Here is a 19717-nt window from a genome sequence, read left to right on the forward strand (position 1 = left end):
GTTGAATTAAGAGAAGAGTTAGGAATTTTTGAGGGACCTAACCAAGCCAGGAAAATAGACTACACAGTGGCAGATGATGACCAGTGTTGATAAATGCAAAGTAATGCACATTGGGTGGAAAAATTTGAACTCATACACCTTTCTGGATTCTAAATTAATTCATCAACTCAGGAAAAGAATCGTCATGTCACTATAGACCATGCAATGAAGAATTCTGCTCAGTGCACCCCTACAGTCAGAAGAGCAAACAAGATGTTAGTATGTGTAATGAATGTTATGGATAAGGCTGTGTCTGTCATGGAAGTCACTGATTCCGTGAGTTTCTGTGACCTCTGTGACTTTTGCAGCGGCTGGTGCTGGCTCAGAGGCTGCCCGAGCCAGGCAGCCCCTGGGTCAGCAGCAGCAGCAGTTCGGGTGTGTGGGAGGGGGCTCAGGGCTGTGGCAGGGGGCTGGGATGCGGGGTGGCGCTTACCTGGGGGAGGGGCACCCGGCTTCCACTGGCATGTCCCTGCAGCTCCTAGGTGGAGGGGCCAGATGGTTCCACGCACATAGCAATGCACAGAGCCCCCCAGGCTTCCCCTCCCCTAGGAGCTGCAGGGACATGCCGGTTGGAGCCAAGTAGGAAGCCTGCCAGGCCTGCCAAACCCCGTTCCCCTCCCCAACACCAACAGGGGCCACGAACTGCATATTGCCGCCTGTCTCCCCTCCCACCACCCCAGCACCAGCGGGGGTACTGGGCCATCTGCTCCCTCAGCACCCTCTGCCTCCTGGCCCAAGTTTTAGTTAGGGGTATATAGTAAAAGTCATGGACAGGTCACGGGCCATTAATTTTTGTTTACTGCCTGTGACCTGTCCATGACTTTTACTAAAAATACCCATGACTAAAGCATAGCCTTAGTTATGGATAATACAGAATATATTTTTCCATTATATAGATCAGTGAGCTTCCTTCCATCTGGAATGCTGTATTCAGCATTGGTTACCCTATCTCAAAAAAGGCTATTAGAGTTGGCAAGGGTTTGAAGAAGGACAATGAGAATGATTTGGGGCATGGAGAAATTCTTACAATTAGAAACTGAAAACATTTGGATCTGAAAAAAGGGGACACACTAAAGTATACACAATAATTAATAGCATTGAGAAAGATCAGGAGCTTCACTGTCTCAATACAAGAACAAGGGGACATTCAATGAAATTAGAACATGGTAAATTCAAAAGTGATAAAGCAATACTTTTTCACAGTTCATAATTAAACTATGGAACTCATTGTCACAGGATGTCATTGAGATAAAAAACAGCAGGATTCAAAGATGGGTTGGACATCATTATGGATAACAACTCTTGGATATTTTTGTTATAGTTAATGTTAACAAATGTTGCAAGGGATAGATACTAAGCCAATCTCTGTTAGGGATTAGAATGAAACCTTCATGTGGAAGTAGATTGTCTTGCATCTGCGTGTCTAGAGTGCGGATGGTGTGTGTCTTTCACCCTTCCCTGAAGCTTCCGATGTTGGCCACTATTGGAGCCAAGATACTGGACTACATGAACCACAAATGTGATCCAGTATGGCAATACCATATATATATATATTTTAAGTAGAATTGTGTTAAGTGTGTCAAATAACCAGAGTAATAACCTTTCAGAGTGCTTAAGGCAAAAAAAAAATGCATATTACTCCTTGTATGTGCTGAAAGCCCCTCTTTTCTGGTTATTTGACCTAAGTGTCCAATGCTATTGGTGTTTTGATACTTTGTGTGCTCCTCTACTTTTGAATAAGGGATTTCCAACTTGCTAAGTCTTTGCAAAGAATAAAGTACTAAATTATACTGAGCCCGATTATCATTATGGAAATTCCTGACCCAAATTTTTGACTCCTGGTATGGTAGAGCCCCATGTGAATACAAAATTTTTATCTACATCGGATTCACAAACATGGTCCCTGCCCCAAAGAGGATTGTGATGGACTTCCCTGGGATGCAACCTGGGACTGGGGTACCGCTGAGCCCTCTAGCATACCAGCCTGAGTCCCCTCTTCTGCTGTGAGGCAGTGAAAAGCTGAAATCCTCTCCAGACCTTATACTTACACAGCCATACACAAGCAGGGAACACCCCAAGCTGCAGTTACATGAATGTTTCTCCTAGCCACTCGTGAACCAAGAATAGAGAGGCTCTAGCCAGTCCACAGCCAGAGCTGTACCATCTTGCCCTGGTCAAAAGCCTGACCAATGTAAGTTTATTTCCCAGTCCACGCCTCAGTGTGGAAAGAACAATGCAGCCCATGTTCCTGAGCAGATTTACCTTTGCTCTTCCAACAACACACTCTTTCAGTAAAAATATAAAACAAATTTATTAACTACCGAAATATTTTAAGTGATTATAAGTAATAAGGTGTAGCTCAAAGTTGGTTACCTAAGAAATAAACAAAATCGCAATCTAAATTTATTAAACTAAACAAGATTTGAAATAAGCAGTGTCTTACCTTGATGGTACCAACAGTCCACCAGTCTTCCACACAGGCAGTGCTTTCTTCTTTCTTGCCTGGGACCCCCATCCCCATATCAGTCTTCCTCAGGTGTTTCCGGTTATGTGTTGTAGGGGCATTGAGGCCAGTGGTGATGTCACTTCCCTCTTTTATAGCTTCTTCCATGTGGAGGGAACTTCACTGTTCCAAGCAAAGCCCCTAGCCCAGTTAGTGGAAAAATATAGGCACAGGATGAAGTTTAATATCACAAGATCTAGTCACATGCCCTTGCGAGCTTAGATGAGTCATAGCAGCCATTATCCATATATTGGTTCAAGTGTCCACAGGAAAGCTCATCAGGTGAGGCTAAGCTTTTCCCATGGCCCATTGTTTTTGTTGCTGGTCGATTATCTTGAATAGACCCTTCACAATTTGCTGGTTAGACTGGATGTAAATTAACTTATGGGAGTTACCCAGGAGCAAGCACATTTGAAATACAGATGCATAGTCAATATTCATAACTCCAGATACAAAAATGATACATTCATACAAATAGGATAATCATATGCAGCAAACCACAACTTTTCCATAGACACCTCACATGACATGTTTTGTACAAGATGCATCATAATTATATCACAATCATATCATAATCCTATCACAATGGTGAATATGGGGTGCAGAGTTTCACAAGGATATCTGCAGATTTGCAGGGCTCTGGATATAAAACTTGGATCCGCATCCTTCCGTGATCCGCAAACATGGTCCATGGTTATTTGCAGTTTTGCAGGACTCTACTTGTGACTCATATATGCTGCTACTAGACAGTTGAATCAGTCCCAAAGACTAACATTATGTAACTTTCTAATTCACCTTGCCTATTGTTGTTCCCATCCATTGCAGCTGAAGAACTTTGGAACAGAGTTGAATAAAATGAAATCCTGTTTCACCAAGAAGAGTAAAGTCCTGGCTCACAAGGGGAAAGTGAAATTGTATGACAATTTGGTGCAGAACACACAGGTATTTGGGTTGGAGAAGGGAAGAGAGTGGTAGAGGGCCATTAGGGATTCCTGATTTATTCATTTAATTTATATTTAAAATGTGTAAGGTGAGTTCTGACTATCAAGTTATGCACATAACCTATGTAAATATGCATCCTGTTACTGTTAATCTCCTACTTACTCCCTCATATTGTTGCATCTTATTTCAAATTTGATTGTGAACACTTTAGGGCAGGGGCAATATCTTTCTGTCCTCTTACACAGTGGAGGGGAGGGAGAGTAGCAATGACATGGGCACTGCTATCTTCTTACAGTGTGATCATGTTGCACTACATGTAATGAGAGATGGGGATATAGGCATAGGCCACCAGTCCGAGAAATAAATGTACCATTTGTCCCATTGTGAAGGACATCTCAGAATTTGCTTATTTCTTAAAGGGTCAAACAGGTTAGCATTTGCTCAAAAAATATCTTCTCATTTAGCACCCTGCATCATTTCTCCTCTTCTTGAGAAAAGTGATTGAAAGATGATGGCAAAGCAGCTCTGGTGTCATCTGAAATCCTGTGATTATCTTAACTGCTGTCTATCTGGTTTTAGGTCAAAGTATGATAGATTGCATTGGTTTCATTGGTCCATCTCCTGGCAAGCAGAGATCAGTGTGAGAGTCCTAGCAAACACAGAACTATTATTTAAATGCAGCCATAGATTTATGCGAAAATATATTACTAAACAAAAATGAAACATAATTGTCCAATTTTACCCTTAGATCCAATGGAAGAAACTACAATCAAGAATAGCAAAAGTGGATGAATTCCTCAGGGAGATGGATAGTTGTCTTTTAGCTCTGGAAACAGGTAAGTGGTTCAGATCCCAGTTCGAGAATTTTCATTTACTGAAGTGTAAACACCTCTTAACTTCTTTGGAAAAACTACTATTCAAACGATCACTTACAAGCAGAAACTAAAGAAGGGGTGTTTAAGCATTACAACTCATGTTCTATGAGTAACTTGTCTGTATGAGGCTGGTTGGGTAGGCCTGTGATTGTAGATTTGGCTTAGGGGAACCCTGTAAGTAGGACATGGAGACTAAGTGACTAGTTTTTGGTTTTTTTCTAATATATTTCAGTGCTCAAGACAAATGTGCGCCATGAGTTTCAAAACTACTATAATGGGATAGGATATTTTACCCATCATCCACTGCTACCTGAAATTTTCTGTGTAAATTGTAGAACTACAGGCTTCTTGTCGTGTGTCCATATTGTCATTTTTGACAAAGTAAAACTGCAGCTCATTATTATAATAGCTGAAGACAACCGAAACCTAAACACTGAGCCTGACATTGCTACAAAGAGAGGCTGCATTCCTGCAGGAGTCACTGTTGTGCCTCATTATAGTGTGGTGGGTAGAGAGTGGTTTCTAATGCTTCTTTCTTTTAGTTACTAAGTTGGAAGAATGTGAAGCAGATATCAGTGATCCAGTGGCAGAGAGGGAGTCCAAAGTGAGAAACTCTGAGAAAGGTAATGGGGCCAGCTGAGGTACATTTCTATTAATGAACTCTGGGGATGGAAAGATTTGTGGCCTGGAGTAGGGGATATGTACCTCCAGGCTAGTGTGAAAGCAAACACTGAAGGTGGACATCTTACCACCACAGTTGTCTTCGCTGGGTTGAGAGATGGCTATCCACATAAACCATCCTTTCTGCATTTTATTGCCTTTTTTCTGGAAAATCAGAACTTGGAATACAATGAGCTGAAAAGAACATGAGCTGGCTGCAATGCATTGTTCTCCAAGTGCTGAATAATTGCCCATTTCTACTGACATCCTAGCAAGGATAATTACCATCGCCCTGGGATCTCTCCTGATGTTGAGAACCAGGGCTGCACAGCCAGTCAGGGGGTTTTTTCATGCTTCTCATACTGCTTGCAGATCTCTTTCATAGCTTTTTTAAATTTCTTAGAGCTTGAAAACCTCAAAGCCCAAGAAGAAGAGCTTCAAAGGTAGAATTTTACACAATGATTCTTTTACCTTTATTTAAAGCCTGCATGTGCACTCAGGTTCTAGAGATTGTATCAGGGTGCTTTGTCTTCCCAGGAGCATCTGATTTTGTTGCTATATTTCTATAGGGATCTGTCAAATCTGGAAGTTCAGAAGAAGCAGGGGTTTTCTGAGATAAACCATCTGCAGAATAAAGCAAGTGATTGTGAGGAGATCCTCGACAAATACAAGTAAGGGAAGGAAAGGGTCTTCACCTTTGATTTTTATCCCAGAGATCCTCACATTGGTAGTGCTAATGTATTTTTAATTAATGCTACATTTGGGAGCCTATCTCCTGGCAATATAGGATTAGCAGTAAAGCTTCTGTGAGTTTAGTGCATAGTAGGATGAACTGATTTTATGTACATAAGGGACATTGCAAAATCTCTTCCTATAGCAGTCTCCTCCCCTTCCAAAATGAGTATTTTTGTTTTAATGTTTAGTGTTACCTCTTAATAGAATACAAACTTTTCAATATTTCCTGGAAGGTCATGCTACTATTTCCATCTGACTTGATGATCCACAGGGACAAAAAAATGCTAGCTACCATTAGCACATTTATGTGGTGGTAGATGTTGTATGTACATCTAGTACTTTATCTTTTTCCACTTTTTCTCTGGTTGTAACTCAGGTTTTTCTTCTGTAGCTTCACTGAATGGGAGATCAGTGAATGGAGTGATCAACAGGCAGTGTTTACCTTCCTTTATGATTCTATAGAACTGACTATCACATTTGGACCACCAGTGGGTGAGTGGCAAAATTTGTCAGGACCTTTTTCTGGTTTACAAACCAAAAGGTTTACATAATTTAAATCCATCTGATCAGGCTGACATCTTTAGCCTTATACTAGTAGAAGAGGGCAAACATACTAGAGTGGAAGCACTCAAACTGTGAGTTTAAGGTAGTTATGGATTGGAGTCCAGGCTTGATTTTTTTTTTTTTTTTTTTAGCAAAAGGATTAAATTATACAACCTAAATGCCTGCTCCTGGAGAGAGATTTCTGAGGCGTTAGGAAATGCGCACAGTCTGGAAATACACACTTACGGTTTGTTTTTGGTCTCTCACAGGTGGTGCGGTTTTCAATGGCAATCCCTGCAGAAAGATTGTTGATATGAGCTTTGAATCTCTGTTGGATGGTAAGGCTCTGAAGTGGCTTGCTGCTCTGGTCCTTGGGTTTGCCTTTTTATGGGAAGGTATCTTCACACTTGCACTTTATCTGCAAGTGCATTGCCTGACAGTCCCAAAAAGATTATTGATTACAGATATAAACAGTTCTGAAGAATATTTCTTTCTTTTGTCTTACAGAAGAAAAAGCTCCACTCTCATCATGTCTAGTCCAAAGGCTCATCTTCCAGTTTATTGAAAGTCAGGGTTCCTGGCAAACAAAATGCACAACAATGCACCAGTTGCCCCAGGTAATGTTCCAAGAAGGTAAACTACAGAGCCCTGAGAAGATGATCATGGAATCTGTTTTGTTCACCAGAATAAGGATGATATTCTTTAACAATGATTTCTTAAAATAAAGTTCAGCCTTGAATTAATGAATATTCTGCTGCTTAAGTGTTTGCCATAAGGAAAATGATTCTAAAACTGTAGTTTCAATCAATCATAAATCATACAGTAAAGTATGTGGTTCTGCTCTGAATGGTGACTCTGTATAACTGTAGATTCCTCAATCAATAGATCTGTTCCCTGATTGTGTCTGCTTGCTTTACGACTGGAATAAGTTTTACTACTACTATTAGCACTACAGAGCCAGCACAACTATCCAGTACAGAAATTCTATTCTGGTTCCTACATAATTAATAGAATAGTGGTTTTAATTGCATGACCAAATTTGGCCTTCCCACAAGGATGCAGCGGTATATTTGAGGGCAGAATTTGGGCAGCAGAATTTTTATCTGTGGTAATACTTGACCAGTTTCATTTTTAGATCCCAGACTGAGTGTAGAGCTAGCAGTTAAGATTATGGGGTTTTTTATATACTTTCTGGAATAGAATTGCAGTTTAAAATGTGTAGCTTTCAAGAGTGAACTCTAATGTGATTACTTTTTCTGATTGTCCACTTAGATGCTGCATGAGGTCTCATTAGTGGTGAATCGCTGTCGACTCTTAGGAGAAGAGATTGAGTTTCTGAACAGATGGGGTGGAAAGTTTAATCTTCTGAAGACAGAAGTGGATAATACAAAGTGAGTGATTAAAGATCAAACCTATTCCAATTCAACCCCCTAGAAAGTGCAGTTAATGACTACACACAAATAGAAGACTTTGAAACACACTTTCCGTCTAACATTAATAATGGAAGCCAGCTGACGTCAAAAACTTAATTGTTTTTGTTTGTTGTTGGTGGGTTTTTTTAACAATTCAGCTTCTTTTTAAAAAACAAAACCCTAACTTCAGAATAGCAGAAAATGAACAGTTCATGGATTCTGTCAGCTTCTTTATTGACATATCTTTCATCACTTGCTACCTGTCACTTTGACACATACCTCTGTCCAAAGCATTAGATCAGGGTGCAGCAACGTACAGGGAGTCAGGACCAAGAGTAGTTCTCCAAGTAGATGTAGCTGTGTATTCCTCTTGAGTGTGTGCACACCCAGCACACTGAAGCTGGAGAATTTTGCCTAGCAGTACCAGTAGAGGGGCAGTGCTCATACCTCGTGGCCACAGCCCCTCTCTGGCTATGTGGGGCAGCGTCACCCCGAAACCTGCGCACTTCCCCCCCCCCCCAGTTCCTTCTTTCCACTTGTGGCTAGAGTCGGACTTCTGTGTGGTCTTAACCTCTCACTATTTTAGTGTTTTTTCTACTTGTATATAGTTAATTAGTACTCTTAGTGGTAGTTAAATTAGTGTTAGCTGTATTAGTTAAGTACTCCCTTCTGATGCCCTTACCAGGGTTTAAACATGGTCTGTCGTGTCAGGGAGCGATCTCTAACAACAATCCTTCAGATGTGGAGTTTGCTGTGTTTGGGTAATGCCCACATCAAGGAGCAGTGTTTGATCTGTAAATCAATCACAAAATGAACTCAAGTGGCTAAAGGCCTTTGCCTAAAACAGCACCTGCTTGAAGAAGTCATGTGGCTTAGTTCGACAGCAAAGCCTTTGTTGGATCAGAGGCGTCCTCGGGTTCTGAGAGTGTTGCCGCTTTGTGCCCTGGAGCAGGTGTCTCTCCGGAGAGAGAGCGGAACCGTTCCCTGTGGAGTGTACCAATGAAAAGGTCACGTAAGACCAATCAAGACTACTCTAGATGTTGTGGGGACTCTTTCGCCTCTTCCAGGAAGAGCACAGAGTTAGTGCGAACCTCCCTACCGCTCCCCAGGACTGAGTAGGGAGGTTAGAGACCCTGTTAGATTGTTTCCATGTCGGTAGCATGCCAGATAACTGCAGACCTCCTTTGCCTTTCTGTCCTGACCTCTCCTTTGGTCCTGGACTTTGCCACAAGTAAGTCATTTTTAGCCCCATTGGCTGGATAGGCCACTGAACCGTTAGGTCTCCCCAGTGTTCGCCTTCCACAGTCTGTGGAACTGGGGAAGTACCAGGCTCAATGCAAGGGACCTTGGCACTGGGAAACTCCTTGGCACTGTTGTATAGTTGGCGCTGCAGATGTTACTGCGGTGGCACTCATCACCTTCTGCTTCAGCACCGTCAATCACCTCGGTACCAAGGCTGATGTTGGGGTCAACTCTGCTTCCACCACCAGAAACAACAGAGGTGTACTCAGTACCAGTGATACCATTTCCACTGTCGGTGTCAGTTTCCTCTTCGATGTGGGTTACAGATGAGTCAGACTGGTTGCTTGCATCCTCAGGGCTGGCTCCACGTTTATCCCCTTAAGCTCAGGACTCATCAGCATCCAGATTGGGATCTTCCTCCTATTCTCCCACTTTCCATTGCCTGACTCAGTGGGGGCCATTTATGGAACGCTGTTGCTATCAGAATTGGTGCTTGTCTTGCAGTCAGGAAGCCTATTGGCCACCAATGCCCTTACCCATACCTGTGGAATCCGTGGATTCTCCTCATTTCGCCCTAAGGCGAGGTAACCGGGCAGGTCTGTGGCGAGCATCAGTCCACCACAGGCCCAGGCACTAGTAAGCCTTCCCATCACCTCCAGTCTCGTCCATCCAGGTCCATTGGTCCTGGAGCAGGATCTGGCTCTGGCACAGTTAACCACTTCCTCTTTAACCCTAAACAATTCTGCACTGCCAAGCTCTTCCTCTCCTTTAGTACCAGAGGATGTCAAGGCATACCAGGACCTCCCTCAGTATTCAGGAGAAGTTTCTCTAGAATACCCATATGTTGTTGGATATCCTGCAGCCATCTGTCCCTATGAGAGTCACCCTCCCTACTAACAATGCACTCCTAGAGCCTGCTATTGTTCTCTGGAGTACTCTGGATTCGATACTCCAATGTGAAACCCATGGAGAAATTCTACTTCATTCCAGTGCAGGGATTTGAGGGGTTTTAGTCCCACAATACCCCAAACTCCATGGTTGTAACTGCGGTGAACAATAGAGCCCAACAGGGCAGGTTTATTTCCACTCCCAACAACAAGAACTCTTAAATGGATCGTCCTGATGGGCAGGAAGATTTACACCTTCTCTTCCTTGCAGATGTGCATTGCTGACCAGAAGGCATTGGTGTCCAAATACAATTTTGTGAACTGGTTGGCTGTGTCTAATTTTGCAGACTAGCTGCCCAAAGCCTTGAGGAAGGACTTCCAGGCATTTATCACTGAGGGCTGTTTGGTAACTAAGGCCATGTCTACATCTAAAATTTTGCAGCGCTGGTTGTTACAGCTGTATTAGTACAGCTGTATAGGGCCAGCGCTGCAGAGTGGCCACACTTACAGCAACCAGCGCTGCAAGTGGTGTTAGATGTGGCCACACTGCAGCGCTGTTGGGCGGCTTCAAGGGGGGTTCCGGGACGAGAGAGCAAACCGGGAAAGGAAACCAGCTTCGCCGCGGTTTGCTCTCTCGGTCCCGGAGCCAGCCAGCAAACCGCAGGGAAGGAGACCTGCTTGCTCGGGGTTCCGGGACCGAGAGAGCAAACCGGGAACGCCGCGGTTTGCTCTCTCGGTCCCGGAGCCAGCCAGCAAACCGCAGGGAAGGAGACCTGCTTGCTCGGGGTTCCGGGACCGAGAGAGCAAACCGGGAACGCCGCGGTTTGCTCTCTCGGTCCCGGAGCCAGCCAGCAAACCGCAGGGAAGGAGACCTGCTTGCTCGGGGTTCCGGGACCGAGAGAGCAAACCGCGGCGAAGCTGGTTTCCTTTCCCGGTTTGCTCTCTCGGTCCCGGAACCCCGAGCAAGCAGGTCTCCTTCCCTGCGGTTTGCTGGCTGGCTCCGGGACCGAGAGAGCAAACCGCGGCGTTCCCGGTTTGCTCTCTCGGTCCCGGAACCCCGAGCAAGCAGGTCTCCTTCCCTGCGGTTTGCTGGCTGGCTCCGGGACCGAGAGAGCAAACCGCGGCGTTCCCGGTTTGCTCTCTCGGTCCCGGAACCCCGAGCAAGCAGGTCTCCTTCCCTGCGGTTTGCTGGGTGGCTCCGGGACCGGGAGAGCAAACCGGGAAAGGAAACCAGCTTGATTACCAGAGGCTTCCTCCTTCCACGGAGGTCAAGAAAAGCGCTGGTAACTGTCTACATTGGATTACCAGCGCTGGATCACCAGCGCTGGATCCTCTACACCCGAGACAAAACGGGAGTACGGCCAGCGCTGCAAACAGGGAGTTGCAGCGCTGGTGGTGCCCTGCAGATGTGTACACCTTCAAAGTTGCAGCGCTGTAACTCCCTCACCAGCGCTGCAACTTTCTGATGTAGACAAGCCCAAAGACTTCGTTGCAGTCTGCACTGGATATGGTGGATAGTTCAGCCAGAGTGTTGGCCTCAGCAGTGACTGTGAGAAAAGCATCTTAGCTGCAGAATTTGGCCATTGCTCCCAACATGCGACAGGCCATAGAGGATTTGCCCTTCGATGGACGAGTGCTTTTTTTTTTACAAGATGAATGAGACTCTGCACTCTAGAGCTATCCTACAGTTCTTGGTGGTGTACATGCCAGCAGTGGAGAGGCACCACTGCTGTGGTCAATAGCAGCAGCAGTATCATCAACAGCATGCATTTGGGCAGCCTTTCCCTCCCCTAGGACAGTGAGACTTCCCCAAAAAGGGGCATAGGTCCCAGAGGAGGAGGCGTTCGGGTCTGGGGGTTGGCCAATCCCACACACCTTCACCCGGCATCCCCTTAGCACCTGTTTTGACTCCTTGGTCCAGAACAGTGTTCCAATGATCGCTCCCTTCTTCCTGTCCCCTTTGTTTGGGGACTAGCTGACTCGCTTTCACGATGCTTGGGGTTTGCCCTCCAGAGACAGCTGGGTCCTAAGCACCATCAGATTGGGCTACACCATCCATTTCCTTTCCACCTTTTCCCTGACCCTCCCTCCCCATTTCTCTTTAGGGACCCATCTCACGACATACTGTTCATCGAGCAGGTTTGCTAGCTACAGGCTTTGAGAATGGTAGAGGACGTTCTGCCAGAATACTGGGGTCAGGGCTTCTAATCTCAATCTTTCTGGTGTCCAGATCCAAGGAAGAAATGAGACCTATTCTTGACCTTCACGGCCTCACAAATATATCAGATACATGAGGTTCTAAATGGTCATTCTATTGACTAGTCTCCCTGTGTTGTCTCAGAATGTCTGGTTTGCTGCTCCAGACCTTCAGGATATGATTCACTTGGTGATTTTGCCGAGCCACAGGCTATTCCTATGGTTCATCATAGCGGAGCACCATTTTCAGTATACGGAGCTTCTCACTGGCCTCTCTTTCGCCCCTGGAGTTTTTACCAGCTGCATGGTCATAAGAAGAAAACAAAGAAAGAAGAAGTGGGACCGCTACACACTGAGGATGGAAAGGAGATTAAGGATAACCTAGGGCATGGCCCAATATCTAAATAAGTACTTTGCCTCAGTCTTTAATAAGGCTAATGGGGAGCTTAGGGGTAATGGAAGGATGACAAACGGGAATGAGGATATGGAGGTGGATATTACCACATCCGAGATAGAAGCCATACTTGAACAGCTTAATGGGACAAAATCGGAGGGCCCGGACAATCTTCATCCGAGAATATTAAAGGAACTGGCGCATGAAATTGCAAGCCTGTTAGAGAGAATTTTTAATGAATCAGTAAACTCAGGGGTTGTACCGTACGACTGGAGAATTGCTAACGTAGTTCCTATCTTTAAGAAAGGGAGAAAGAGTGATCCGAGTAACTATAGGCCTGTTAGTTTGACATCTGCAGTATGTAAGGTCTTGGAAAAAATTTTGAAGGAGAAAGTAGTTAAGGACATTGAGGTCAATGGTAATTGGGACAAAGTACAACATGGTTTTACTAAAGGTAGATTGTGCCAAACCAACCTGATCTCCTTCTTTGAGAAGGTGACAGACTATTTAGACAAAGGAAATGTGGTAGACCTAATTTACCTCGATTTCAGTAAGGCATTTGACACGGTTCCACATGTGGAAGTATTTGTCAAATTGGAAAAGATGGGGATCAATATGAGAATTGAAAGGTGGATAAGGAACTGGTTAAAGGGGAGACTACAACGGGTCGTACTGAAGGGTGAACTGTCAGGCTGGAAGGAGGTTACTAGTGGAGTTCCTCAAGGATCGGTTCTGGGACCAATCTTATTTAACCTTTTTATTACTGACCTTGGCACAAAAAGCGGGAATGTGCTAATAAAGTTCGCGGATGACACAAAGCTGGGGGGTATTGCTAACACGGAGAAGGACCGGAATATCATACAGGAAGATCTGGACGACCTTGTAAACTGGAGTAATAGTAATAGGATGAAATTTAATAGTGAAAAGTGCAAGGTCATGCACTTAGGGATTAATAATAAGAACTTTAGATATAGATTGGGGACGCATCAGTTGGAAGCAACTGAGGAGGAGAAGGACCTTGGGTATTGGTAGATCACAGGTTGACTATGAGCCGCCAATGTGATATGGCCATTAAAAAAGCTAATGCAGTTTTAGGATGCATCAGGCGAGGTATTTCCAGCAAAGATAAGGAGGTGTTAGTACCGTTATATAAGGCGCTGGTGAGACCCCACCTGGAATAGTGTGTGCAGTTCTGGTCTCCCACGTTTAAGAAGGATGAATTCAAACTGGAACAGGTTTAGAGACAGGCTACTAGGATGATCCGAGGAATGGAAAACCTGTCATGTGAAAGGAGACTCAAAGAGCTTGGCTTGTTTAGTCTAGCCAAAAGAAGGCTGAGAGGGGATATGCTTGCTCTTTATAAATATATCAGAGGGATTAATATTAGGGAGGGAGAGGAATTATTTAAGCTTAGTACCAATGTAGATACAAGAACGAATGGGTATAAACTGGACACTAGAAAGTTTAGACTTGAAATTAGATGAAGGTTTCTAACAATTAGAGGAGTGAAGTTCTGGAACAGCCTTCCAAGGGGAGTAGTGGGGGCAAAAGACATATCTGGCTTTAAGATTAAGCTTGATAAGTTTATGGAAGGGATGGTATGATGGGAGAGCCTAATTTTGGCAAATGATCTTTGATTATCGCCAGATAAGTATGCCCAGTGGTTGGTGATGGGATGTTGGATGGGATGGGATCTGAGTTACTGCAGAGAATTCTTTCCTGAGTGCTGGCTGGTGAGTCTTGCCCACATGCTCAGGGTTTAGCTGATCGCCATATTTGGGGTCGGGAGGGAATTTTCCTCCAGGGCAGATTGGCAGAGGCCCTGGAGGTTTTTCGCCTTCCCCTGCAGCGTGGGGCATGGGTCACTTGCTGGTGGATTCTCTGCAGCTTGAGGTCTTCAAACCACAATTTGAAGACTTCAATAACTCAGGCATAGGTTAGGGGTTTGTTATAGAACTGGATGGGTAGGGTTCTGTGGCCTGCTTTGTGCAGGGGGTCGGACTAGATGATCACATTGGTCCCTTCTGACCCTAGAATCTATGAATCTATGGTCATGGTGATGGTGTACCTCAGGAAATAAAAATCAACATCTTCCTGTACCTGAATGACTGGTTACTGAGAGGCAGGTCCAGAGAGGAAGTCCTTTCCCACGTTGAAGCTACATTGCGCTTGCTTGACTGTCTGGGTCTCATCCTAAATACCAGTAAATCAACTTTGGTTTTCGCTCAGAAAATCGAGTTCATTGGGGCTCTACGAGTTTGAGAGCATTTTTGCCTACCAAGAGCTTTCAGGCGATTTGCCACCTTTGCCTCAGTCTGTAATCTCAGTCTTCCACAACAGTTCGGACATTTGCAGGGTTGCTATGTGGGCATCCATGCATACATTTACGAATCATTATGCCATTACTGCATCTTCCAGGGCATAAGCAAGCTTTGGTAAGGCTGTCCTGTAATCTTTGTTTGGGTAGGCTATAAGCCCTGCCTCCTTGGATGGGTACTGCTTGTGAGTCACCTAAGTGGAATATACGGCTGCATCTACTCAAAGAAGAAATGGTTACTTACTCTAACTTTAGTTCTTTGAGATGTGATGCAGACGTGTATTCCGTGACCCACTTCTGTCCCCTCTACATCAGAGTCTACTCTCTGCATGTTTGGTGTGAAGGAGCTGAGGGGGTTGGGGCACCCCCAGCTCATATGGCCAAAGGAGGGGCTGTGGCCACAAGGCACAAGCACTCCCCATTTACTTACTGCTAGGCAAAATTCTCTGGCTTTGGTGCGCTGGGTGCTCACACATCTAAATGGAATACACAGCTGCATCACATCTCAAAGAATCACAGTTACAGTAAGTAACTGTCCCTTTTTTACAGATGGTCTTCAGGGGGAAAAAAAATCAAAACAGCAAAGCAAAGACATCTTAAGTTTGCTTCAGCCAGGTAGAAAAACACAAGTTAATTTAAAGCACAATAATCCTTCATTTTCCCAGTTCCCACTTTCCCGTGGTGCTTCCTTGTCCTGTGGCATGGCTGGGCTGAGCTGGACAAGTACTTTCTCTTCACTGCAGGATCCCTCTTCCAGATTCCCACTGCCTCTTTGTATCCCTGTTCTAGTTAACCCTTTCTCTATGTTCCTTAATTTGGTTATATACACATCATCACAGGCTGGGTTTTTTTGGTAATATCCGTGACTAATATCCTGTGTCCCTCATCACGACATAACAACAAAAGAAAAGGCAGTACTCTTTAGTGAGGTCAACAAAACAAATGTGCAGTTACAGATTTGGAGAAATGAGGTTTTTGTTTTTTTTATTTATTGAAGAAATCCAGAAAAGGAATCTTTCCTCTCCCTTCCTGTCCTAGTCTTTCCAAAACAATTCTGCCCTAAGACAAAATGGGATATATTAGATTGGTTTCTTCTGAGGGGAGCTTGGGCCTTATTACTTAAAATGGGAAGATTCCTTCAACCTTACCTACTGCTACACGATAAACACATTCTATTGATGCGCTTCAAGAATATAAAGTGAGGCTGTGTATAATGTCAGTGTTAAGGCATTAGGCTCTCACATCTGAAAACACAATTTCAAAGGAAGCTGTATTGTAGGAAACCATGACTTAACCCTCTGCATGTACATTTTGTTTTCCATGCAGAGTGAAGCTCTTGTTCTCCACTTCCACAGTTTTTGCAAAGTTTGAGGTGACATTCTCTTTATCTGCCAACTACCCATCAGCTCCACTCCCTTTCACTGTCCAAAAACGGATTGGGAGCCTTGGGTGAGTAGCACAAGCAGAAGAATAAAGGATTTTGGGCATACTTTTCACTTCAAAGCAGGGAACAGGAAGTTAAATGCTAATAAATATACTGTCAGAAGTTCATGTGAGATAATTGCTTTTTGTCTTTCCCAGCCATGATGAAATTTCTGCTGTTCTGTCCAATGTGCCACTGGGCACCAGCTACCTGATGAGAATGGTCAAAATGATTCATCATGACTTGCTGCAGGGTTCCCTGATCGTTCACTAAATCCACTCAGGTCAATACAGTTCTCCAGCTGGATGTCTGTCCTCTTCAAACTTACAAGAGTTGCCAGCTTCTTTTAGCGCTATGAGAATCTGATTTAGCAACTGACTGTGAATTGTCCAATATTTAAACCATTGAAATGAAATCTCAGTAAGCCTATTACCAAACACCTCTCCTATACCAAAGCATGCTGAGGGAATGCAGAAATCTCTGTAGAGCCAAGGAGGAATTTCAGATGGCTTCCATTAACTTGTCCCACTTTTCTCATTTTTTTTCCTCTTCCCCAACCCTTCTAGCCACTGCTGGTTGTGGTTTCCCTTTGTTACACTGCCACATAAAAGAAATTCTAGCTCCTATAACCAGCAGAATTAGCCTGATAATTTATCACTAGTTTGTTATTACCAAGGGCTATTGTCTATCTTCCAAGGCTTGCATGACTGGAAGTTACTATCACTAACTAGCCCAGATTTTAAGTTTGATTATATCAGCTGACTGGAATGTCTCTCAGATCACAGAAATTATAATTATGGTTTCTGCTGCTTGACAAAATTATAACTTAACGAAATTCACAAGTGGCATGCAAAGTTAAAAGTTTCTCTTTAAGGTTACAGATCCCTGTTTCTAACCATTGATTTTGCAGTGCAGCAAAACCAAAAGTCACGTGGATCAAGTTGTGAACTTTTCCTTGTGGAATTCGGTTCTAGTCATTCTGCATGTAGATCCTTTTCTATTGCTACGGTGTTAAGCTATTTGATGCACTTACTTATGCTGGGCTCCCTATTTCTCAAAGGGGTAAGAAGGCTAAATATGTAAATCTGCTTTTGCTTAATGTGTTCAACAGGTGACATGATAGGAGATGTTCGAAAGGGCTGGATCTAACAGGCACTCTTCTAGCACCATTTAGTTACTGTCTTGCTTGAGGCAGCTGTTCCCTTAGAAAAAAACTCTGGTGATTTTCATTAAATAGATGGACTTTTCTCTGCCTAAACAGAGTCCCAAATAGTGTTTGCTCTCTTTTTATCTGCAGTATTGGTACAAATAGTTATAATAGATACAACAAATCCAGCTAAACAAATTCCAACTATCTGAAAATGTCTTGTGATGTGCACTATGGTCTCAGAAACAAGCAGCTCTTTTAGCTGTTTTTCAGTCAAATTGATCATGTTTTGCTTAATTATTTTATAATTGTTTCTAAAGAACCTTTTAGTAATTTTAATGAAACTGACATTACTAAACTTTTTGCTTTACCTTTAAGGATACTTTATGGCAAAATTTTTTTTAAAATTTCATCATAAATTCATGTTTTTTCCAAATACAATCTCCTTTACCTGTCCTCCTTTTGTGTCTTCAGTGGAATAGGATCTTTGTTTAGCAAACCATCCATATCATTGCTTCCTTTAACTCTTTGTACTGATCCTGGTAATAGATAAACTAGTAAATTCTAAACATTTGCTGAATGTCCTGGAGAAGTTGGTGTATAATTTGCCACAGAAATCACTAACTGACGTCCTGTCTCTCCCCAAGTTTCCTATCAATTGCATGAGCTGTAATGTTCTAGGAGCCTTAAGGAACAATCAGTGCACTATATTTCAAAGCTAGGAGATCTGAATAATACCTTTGGCATACTCTGGACAGTTTTATTAGTCTTAATAGTAAAGTACATTCTTCAGATTGTCAGGACTGACATGGTCATGTCGTGGGTAAACAGACATTGTTCCTATGGTGTTGAAGCATCTAGCTCTTCTCAACTCTCCATTCTGTAGGTGCCTGACCGTTTCTATCTGTAAAATATAAGAATTTTAAAATGTGTTTTCAGATGTTTAAGCATTGATATATTTTTATGAAGTTCTCTGGTTTTTACAAATTTTCCTTCTACAGAAGGTAGTGAAAAGCTCATTAAACATTTGTATCATTAATACTTGTCTTCTTTACTATGAAATAATTTAGAAGTTAAATGGATATTGTCAACTCATATCAGATTTCAATCTGAAAATTTATCTGATAGCATGGGAGTAACTTTTGTCATTACCTGTAAATTATTACAGCAATATGTTTCTTCTGTCTTTTGTTTGTAAATGTGACAGTATTTGTGTGTGTGTTGCACTTTCTCCTTATATAGTCTTAATTTCCTCCATTGTCTGTGCATGACTTTCACAAAACAGGAGAAAAAAAATATATAAAAATACCCTAGGAAAATGACCACAGACAGGCAGAAGACTATTAAGACGCTTGCAGTACTGGAAACTACTTTTAATGTATTTAAAAATATATATATTTAAATCGATGAAGTATTGATCTTTTTAACCAGCAGAGGGTGCTCCTGCAATACTTCATAAAGTGCTATGCTGCATGGTGGTAAACAAATTGACTGAGAAACATCAAAGAAAAACTAAGCCAAGAACATCAGGGGACTACAAGGCCGGGGGTGGAATGTGGTGAATTGTCTGATCAGAGCTGTCTTTATAGCTGCTCTGGTTGGAGACCCAGAGGGTAGGGGAAATAAAAGAGAATGTAAGCACAGCAGAAATGAAGCAGTTCTAGTCTTGCATATAATATTTATTCATAATGTGTGTACACATGAACTCCTCCAAGGATTTTAGAAATTGACGTTCACAGCATATTGTCATTCAAGGAATCATTTCCCCCAGTTTTCCTCTATAGTTTCAGACCTGACTTACAATTCTAAATGTCACAAGGTATTAGTTACTTCCTTAGAAGTAATATGCCTACTAGAATTAATTTGCAAAGGTAAATTCAATTAGAACCTAATTTCTAAAGTTTTAACAGTTATTCTGCATATGCCTATTGTTCAGTCAGGGAACTCCATGAATAACTCTGTAAAGTATCTGATCATTTGCGTCAGCAACTGGATCCTCTGAAAGTGTTGAGCTGGGTTTAGAACCCAACACCTCTGAATCGCAGGCCTGTGCCACTTTTTTCAAAAGCCTGGGTGGGATTAGGTTTTGCGTAAAAGGAGAGAGATGACTTCCATATGAATAATCTACAAATGACAGTATTTGCTCCTTTTAAATTCTGTTTTATCATAAGGATACAGTGCTATCTGTAGAAAAGTCTGGTGATGCAAAAGCAGGAACATGAGTCAGAACTACCCTGTTTTAATATAAACTAGGTCTGTCAAGTGATTTAAAAAAATCACAATTGTGTGATTAAAAAAATAATTGCAATTAATTGCACTTTTAAACAATAATAGAATACCATTTATTTAAATATTTTTGGATGTTTTCTACGTTTTCAAATCTATTGATTTCAATTAAAACA

At 42.8% G+C, this 19717-nt stretch overlaps 1 protein-coding gene across 1 annotated transcript in view; it reads left to right on the forward strand.

Moving 5' to 3' along the window:
* Window positions 1–18354, forward strand: part of KNL1 (kinetochore scaffold 1) — a 53079-nt gene extending 34725 nt beyond the window's left edge. The window contains exons 16-26 of the mRNA XM_030559482.1: window positions 3368–3484; window positions 4233–4320; window positions 4902–4982; window positions 5423–5462; window positions 5589–5690; window positions 6146–6246; window positions 6567–6635; window positions 6805–6914; window positions 7570–7688; window positions 16072–16194; window positions 16327–18354. Of these exons, the coding sequence (XP_030415342.1) occupies window positions 3368–3484; window positions 4233–4320; window positions 4902–4982; window positions 5423–5462; window positions 5589–5690; window positions 6146–6246; window positions 6567–6635; window positions 6805–6914; window positions 7570–7688; window positions 16072–16194; window positions 16327–16441 (1065 nt within the window). The 3' untranslated portion in view covers window positions 16442–18354. The remainder of the gene's footprint in view (window positions 1–3367; window positions 3485–4232; window positions 4321–4901; window positions 4983–5422; window positions 5463–5588; window positions 5691–6145; window positions 6247–6566; window positions 6636–6804; window positions 6915–7569; window positions 7689–16071; window positions 16195–16326) is intronic.
* The last annotated feature ends 1363 nt before the right edge of the window (window positions 18355–19717 follow it).

This window comes from Gopherus evgoodei, chromosome 4, assembly GCF_007399415.2.
Source record: "Gopherus evgoodei ecotype Sinaloan lineage chromosome 4, rGopEvg1_v1.p, whole genome shotgun sequence".
Classification (NCBI taxonomy): domain Eukaryota; kingdom Metazoa; phylum Chordata; order Testudines; family Testudinidae; genus Gopherus; species Gopherus evgoodei.